At 34.2% G+C, this 7946-nt stretch overlaps 1 protein-coding gene across 1 annotated transcript; it reads left to right on the top strand.

Moving 5' to 3' along the window:
- Positions 1 to 5603: 5603 nt before the first annotated feature.
- On the top strand, positions 5604 to 7538 carry LOC133817557 (uncharacterized). The gene is made up of 2 exons (XM_062250106.1): positions 5604 to 6018; positions 6944 to 7538. The coding sequence occupies exons 1-2, from the start codon at positions 5736 to 5738 to the stop codon at positions 7321 to 7323; spliced, it is 663 nt and encodes a 220-aa protein (XP_062106090.1). The 5' UTR covers positions 5604 to 5735; the 3' UTR covers positions 7324 to 7538.
- Positions 7539 to 7946: the final 408 nt, after the last annotated feature.

Below are 7946 nucleotides of genomic sequence, written 5' to 3'. Positions count from 1 at the left end.
CTAGACCATTAAGAGCATGACACTTTTCACAATCTTGTTTATTTGAAGATTTAAGCATTTTAAGTGGATAATTCAAAAATAGAAGTTTCTAGAAGCTCTACACCCTCCCAGAACTTGCTGGAATCTCGTATTACTCAGTCAAACTTGATTAATCAATTCAAATTAAGCTGATAAAGTACAATTATGTGTCTAATATTTCAACGTATGCCGATATATCACAGCTATAGGGGCGATATATCGCCACACGGGAGATACAAAAACTACGTCAACTTCGTACGATCAAAACCACGAGCACTCGGGACATAGGGCTAGGCGATATATCGCCTAGGGTGGGCGATATATCGGCCCTAGGACCATTTTTTCAAATGTTGTAGAAACCAAGCTTAATTCATTTCTTAACCTTTTGGCTAGCCTCTAAACGTTTTGACCGAGTCTTCAGCACCTGTTGAACGAATATTCAAATATTTTTCAATTAATATTCATTATTTTATTCAAGCTAAAAGGAGGTAGTTTCACTCCTTGAAATCTATAAATAGGACCTAGTACCCAGCCATTTCTCTCATTCTTCAAGCTGTGTTCAGAGCCTTCAAGCTGCTAGGGTGAGTGATAAACACTTGGGTTGGGATAAAAGCTTTATCATCTTAAACTTTATAAACACTTGGGAAGTGAGATAAATATTGTGTTTTCAATATCAAGGTGTAGTTCGATTCTAGTACATTCAAAGGTATTCCTAATCTTAAGTTCATTTCTGTATGGTTCTTTAGTTTCCTTTAGTTTTCTTTACTCAAATCCTAACTCGTTGTTTGCCATTCTTGGTTAGGTATTTAAGTTCTTTGAACTTAAGGTTTCTTCTCGGTAAGCTTCTTCTTGGTGGTTTAGGTCTTTCCTTTATCATCTCTTATCTTTAGAAATACTCACTATTTGTATTGTTGGTTTTAGGAGTGTTCCAAATCCCGTCCTTGTTCTCAAATATCTCAGTGTTGGTAAGGAAAATACGATAGTTTCTATATGCTCATATGTTATGATATATATGTGAATATGTTTTTATGTTGCTAGGGGCTCATAGTTTCTTAGCTAGCAAACCTCAATGTATGTTGAGGCTCATAGTTGCTTAGTTAAGTAAACCCCAATGTTTTAAAGTTATTTAGGGCTCATTGTTGCTTAGCTAGCAAGCCTCAATGTATTTTGAGGCTCATAGTTGCTTAGCTAGCAAACCCTAATGTTTACCATGTACATGGGTCAAAGTTGTGATATATGTTTTGTAGTCTTATGTTTATGTTTAATGTTGTATGTGCTAGTAGATTTTCCTTGATGGGCATTAGGCTCATTCCTTTATTTTTTATGTATGCAGGAAAATAGTTATGGCGGCGGAAGGATTCTTGGTAGCTTGGTTTGTGTATTAAGGATGAAGGGATTCGATGGACTGTGTGACGATTCGAGGACGACGTTATTTTTAGTCTCTTTAAATTATATTTTCTTTATGTATTTTCCGCATTTAGCTTTGCAAAAAATTTCCTTTAGTTTAAAGTTATGTTTTATTTTAAAACAATGGGATCCCATACCCCGCATTAATGTATTTCAATATTTACTTTGGAGTTTTTAATAAAGTTGTGAATATTTCTTATGTATGTTTTCTAAAAAATAGTAGCTAAATCTAGTAGTTTTTAATGGTCCAAGGTCTTAGAATTAGTTGGATCATTACATGAATGCAAAGGAAACACTCATTAGTGTTGTTATGTGGACATGTAGGTCAGGACACGCTCATTAGCGCTGTCATAGATACATGTATGCCATAAAATGTTTATTAACATTGTTATATGGTTATGAATGCCAGAAAATGCTTATTAGCATTTTTAATTGTTATGAATATCAGGAAGTGCTTATTAGGACCAGACTTGGATAAGAATATGAATCGACATGCTTAATAGCATGACTGTTGACTGTGAAAGATTATTTGATTGGTCTTGGACCGTGAGGCGGCAAAATTTTTAGTTATCATTGGCTAATTGGCTGAATTGATTATTGCAGCAAGGTATAAGCTTGAAAGTATGCTTCCAAGGCATATTAAGTCATCAGCTGGATAAGAAGATCAAGGTCAGAATGACAGTCATGGTCAGAATAATGATCAGGGTCAAACCCCTCTACCAGCTCCTGAGAACTGGCAATAGGTGCTTGCTGATTTGCAAGCTAGGGTATTGATGTAGGAAGAAGAGATCTGCCTCCTGAGACAGCAATAGGTTCTTGCAAGGAACACTTTACTAGAGGCACCATCTGTGATGGTGCCAACAGTTGAGCAGCCGCCAAAGGCTAGGAACAAATGGGAACCTCTTTATGAAAGGTTCAGGAAACAACACCCTCCAGTCTTTGAGAGTAGTGCAGATCCGGCTAAGGCCGAACAGTGGATGAGTATGGTTACTACCATCCTAGATTTTATGAGGGTGGCCTGTGCCACATACATGTTTCGGGAGGATGCTTGAATCTAGTGGGAGGTGATATCCCAGACAAGAAATGTTAATACTCTAGATTGGGAAGAGTTTAAAACTCTGCTTAATGAAAAATATTATAATGATGCCATCAGGGCTGCAAAACTTGGAGATCAAGATTGGGGAATTCATCAAGAGTTCTTCTTTTCTTTTTTAATTTCTTTTTCTATATTATTTTATGAATAAATGGATGTTATGAATACAATTATGAACTAATTTTATTTTCTACGGTTTTAATGTAGTCTCTTGATACTTTATTATAGTTAATGCAATCTCTATGATTTCTTTTTCTTCATTGTGATCTATTCAATTTTGTACTTGATGAATGTGAATAATTTGATGGCGTTATTTGTATTACTTATGAATTTAATTCAAATTTTTTGAAGTGAGAGTTAAATATGATATAGTTTAATAGACATAGATTTTGATATAGGACGAGAATACCTATATGGTTTGTGTAGCTTTTAGAATTTCTATTCTTAATGCTTGCCTTATGTTTGGAATTTATCAGAGAGATGTAGAAAATTCGCATATAGGTTGATAAATTTATATATCTTAATAAGAATATAGATTGCTTTAGTAAATTTGCTATCACAAAAAGAGAAAGAATAATGTAAATTGTATTGTATAAATAATAAAGTGGATAAATGATGATATTAAATACCCTAGGTCTTCATCAATTGAATTAATTTTGCTTTTATTTGTTTTTGTTATTTGTTAATTGTTAGTTTTGTCAATTCTTGTTCTTGTTTTTGATATTCTTGAATATAAATTTTATTAGCCAAATAGAATTGGAAAATTAATTATTGGTAGTTAATAACAATTTATGTGGGACGATACTCTACTTAACTCTATTATTACTTGTCTACGATTGTGTATACTTGCATATTGAAATTGTCACAACAAGTTTTTGGCGCCGTTGCCGGGGATTGTTTTATTGTGTTACACTCAGATTTCGAGATAAGGAGTTATGACCCCGAAAGCTGGGCTCGTTAGGTGTGAGCTCGAAATATGCATGATCGTCGTATGATCCTTCAATCAGACTGTTTTGCTGTAATTACCAACTTCGAAAGCTCGATGGTGTGTAGCCTCGAATATGTTTTAAGCTCACAACAGCATGACACTTGAATACATTTTTCATCGATTGCCTTCAAGCGAGATAGCTCGAGCTCGGGAAGTACAAGCTCGGATGTAGTAGCTTCATCAGCATCTACTTGTCCCGAGCATAGCGCGAAGTTGGTTGGCGAGGTCGTGATTGACTCATAGTCTCGACAAACTCAATGCCAATTGCTGATCTCGAAGATTTGATGAATCATCTGGGATAATCCATTACATGTGAACCTGTTTATTGTTGTACAATCCCCATATTTAAGGGATATCATTTAATCTGTTATTCGTTCCCGATCTTCATGGAACGTTTTCGTATATGTATGAGATAATGCATTTAATGGCATTATGTTAATTGATTTACAGAATATCTTCCCGAAATATGTGGGAATGAATTCTACAACCTTCCCTATAAATAGAGAAGGAAACACCATATGTAAGGGACCTTTTTTCTGATTTCTAGAGAGAACACTCTGGGCGACTTGTCTCTGAAAAGTTTCCAGAAAACTCCCAAGTGTTAATAATATAGACTCGTGGACTAGGCAGAGTTAACTGCTGAACTCTCAGGGGCTGGATGGTAAGAGAAGAAGGGGAAGAAGAAATAAGATTTTTAATTAATATAGTTTTTAGTTTTTAAATTAATTAAAATTTTATTTTTATAAAGTTTTTTATTTTAAAATCTATTAATATATATTTTATTATTATTATATGATAAAATTAGAGGGCATTTTGGTCATATTAAATTTTTTTTGACCAAAATTGAGTTCAAGGTATTATTTTATTCCATTTTGCAAAATGCAGAGTCCAAATTGTTATTTAACAAAACAAATAGTCTGATTGGCAACCTTTTGCACAATACATGGCCAAAATGGTATTTATCCTAATTATTATTACTTAAAGGTAAAATTATTTTGCTTGAACATGATTAGGGAGAGGGTCTATACCATTTTAGGTTCTTGTGTTTTAACTTAATTCCACGATGAACCCTATATTTTAAAAAAATACATTTTGAGACCTTGTGTTTTTGCCAAATAGTTAAAAATGGCTCATTGAACCCAAATTTAGTTACAATATTTTTACATTCAAACAACTTTGTAAACGTTTATTATGAGATCTTATGTACAGTTTAATGCTTTAATGAAATATCCATTCTTTTTTTATCGAATTTTTTAACTCGGACCATTAGTCACATTTAGATGCATGTTTATGACCTAATGACTCGTTTAACGAGTTAAATATTATTTAAAATATACAGTGTAACAGTCTTGACTAAATAGGGTATTACATAGATAGTGATAAATTCTTCTAAAATAGAAGATATATTATTCTTAGAATCAAATTATATTTTTAACATATATTTACAATGAAAACCAATAAATATTTAAAAAAATTATACTTAAATTATTTAAGTAGTTTTTTTAATTTTGAACCGATTTATTATATATAAGATATTCAAATAATTAAATAATAAGGTATTAAAAGTTTTAAGACAAATAAATAGTTTAAAATGGTATATTCTAATTAAACTATCACATGCTAGAATTAATTTTTCAATATGCTCTTTAATTATACAACTTGAACCCAAGATACTAATTCTGTAATCTAATTTTATTCAAACATAAATATAAAAAAGTTACTCTTAGTTTAATTTTGCCGGGTGGAGAATTGGGTAGTATAGTGCATGTTTCGACCTAACATTACAATTTCCAACTTTCTTAATAGTCTAAACTCTTTTTATATGTTTATTTATTAATAATTTTTAAACACTTTATGAAAAGGAAAAGATACTGTTTTTGTTTTTTATCGTCGGCAAGAAAATTTAATAAAATTAGATTATGCGGAAAAAAAGTCTAGTCTACTAGCCTACTTTTCCGACAAAATACTATTTATAGGAAAATAAGTTTATCCACGTGGTGAAACTCCAATGGTCCGCTGGTGAAACTCCAATGGACCCAACCACAGAGGATAAAAAAAACCCATCGGCACCACACTACACTACACATCAAGGCAGTAGCGGTGGCACGCAGGTACAGGCGTAGCCCAAAAACTCAAAATCTCACATCCCTCAATCTCTCTCGTCTCTTCTCTTGTTTCCTATTCTCGCTCCAGTTTTGTGTCGTTCAGATCTAGGGTTTCATCACAACAATGATAGAGCTTCTGTACATGGTGATCCTCACCGAAATGGTGTTGATTCTCACCTTAGTTTTCAAAACCCCTTTGAGGAAGCTGGTTCTCATGGGCTTGGATAAAATTAAGCGAGGCAGGGGTCCCGTAATGGTCCAGACCGTCGCCATGACTGTCTTCGTTTTGCTCATCTTCAGCGTCTGGAGTATGGTCAACATCCGAAACAGCACGATCGAGGCCGGTGCCGCTAATCCGACGGACCAGGTTCTTATGGCCCGCCACATGTTGGAATCTTCTCTCATGGGTATGATTTTTTTCCCCTTTTCAAATAATGGAATGATGTAGCCTTGTATTTGGTTCTTTGATATGTTGTGGTTTTGGGGATATACATAGAAACAAGCAAGTTTACCATCTAGTCTCCTCTACTGATTCTACAGAGATTAGTTGCATCAGGATTAGAAGCTCTGGAGTCATGTATAATTTTCTTTTGAGTTTAATTTGATTTTACTGCGACCAAAAGCAGTATTATTACGTCTGATTGTTACACTTAGGCAAACAACACTTTCTAGAGGTCGAATATGGATCTCGCAGCCATCAATTCAATGCCCACAAAATATAATTATGTTATGCGACTAGAGTGCATTGAAATTTTAGAGACATTTTACCATTTTGTGATTTATAAGAGCTCTTTCATTGAAAATCATGTTGGACTGAGCTGATTGATTTCATCATTGAAATTTGCTTTCACTTTTACTGATGCTTCGACTTATATGTTTCTATTGAAGTTTTTCATGGAGATGTAGTCGTGCCACTCTTTCATTTTCATAGAGCCTTATGCTTTTTCCACTTTGACCTTGCTGAATGATATTATCATATAAGCAATCTAGATACTTGCTTTTTAATGAAGTCAAATAAAGGTGGGCATGGTCTTAGAAACCACTTTATGTTCTCAAATGAGAAAAAATGCACTTCATCCCAATCACACAATGTAGAATTCTGGCTATGACAGAAGAGAATCGAGATCGAGATGCCCTTTATTGGCATTCGTTATATTGGTATAAGTTATCATCGCAATGATGTATGTTAGTCATTAAACTCTTGCATTATCAATTTTAAGCAATGCATGAGGCTGCAGTGATTAAAATTTTACATTTCAATATACTCACTTCATTTGCTTTGTTATGAATTAACCATTCGTATTTTTGCTAAATGTACTCAATTGCTTATAGGATTCTTGCTATTCCTCTCCTTGATAATTGATAGACTGCATAATTACATAAGAGAACTTGGGTTACTGAGGAAGACTATGGAGGCTGCAAGGAAACAAAACCGCGGTCATGAGGACGGGAAAAATAGCAGTGCGGAGGAGCTTAAGACTTTGGAACAAGATATAGTTACACTGAGGGCAAGGATCAAGAAGCTGGAGTCTGAATGCGAGACAAAAACAGGGGAGGCAAAGGCATCTGAAGTTAAAGTTGAGGCACTAAGAAAGCAATCTGAAAGATTGCTTATGGAATATGATCACTTGCTAGAGGAAAATCAAAACCTTCGGAACCAGCTAGAGTCAATTGACCAAAACCCTCAGCATGATAACAAAAAGAGCATGTGAAGAAGCAATTGCCTGCCGAAGTAGAAAAGAAAAATTCTGTCAACAATGTATGAGGGTATCCTAGACGTGACATTATTAAAGAGACAGCAGTAGGAAGGCAGTGATCTGATCTTTACAATTAGCTTTCTTTCGATGTGAATTTGTAGTAAAAATATATGCAATATTTGATTAAAATTTTCAATCGCAATGGTTTAAATATGTATATATTCATCCTATGTAGCTAACTGCCCTCCTTCATTCATCGAATGGTTAAATAGAGTAATGATACGTGCATTCAAAATATCTAGCCAATGACATTTATTGAAATTGGGACTCCCATTTGTGTGTAATGTTTGGGTGCACATATCATTACTCATTTAAATATCTTCCTGAACATTATGCCGTCCGTTGTTTGAACTCCAAATCTTCTCTCGATACTCACTTCAGGGAACAGGCCACTAGCCTTTGTATTATTTACATAAAGAAAATCTACCATATTTTCATACTTACTCAGTATTACCGTCCTCGGATCCAATGCCTAAGATTTGTCTGCCTTTGCGGTCTGCTCGATCCACTACCATGGAATCCGTTAAGTGCTAGAAGTGTAGGGAAGGCCTAGTTAATATAGTACTGGTGGTATCTAA

The sequence above is a fragment of the Humulus lupulus genome, chromosome 2, assembly GCF_963169125.1.
Source record: "Humulus lupulus chromosome 2, drHumLupu1.1, whole genome shotgun sequence".
In the NCBI taxonomy this organism is placed as follows: domain Eukaryota; kingdom Viridiplantae; phylum Streptophyta; class Magnoliopsida; order Rosales; family Cannabaceae; genus Humulus; species Humulus lupulus.
The sequence above is the reverse complement of the archived record's forward strand: the minus strand, read 5'-3'. Positions and strand labels throughout refer to the sequence as shown.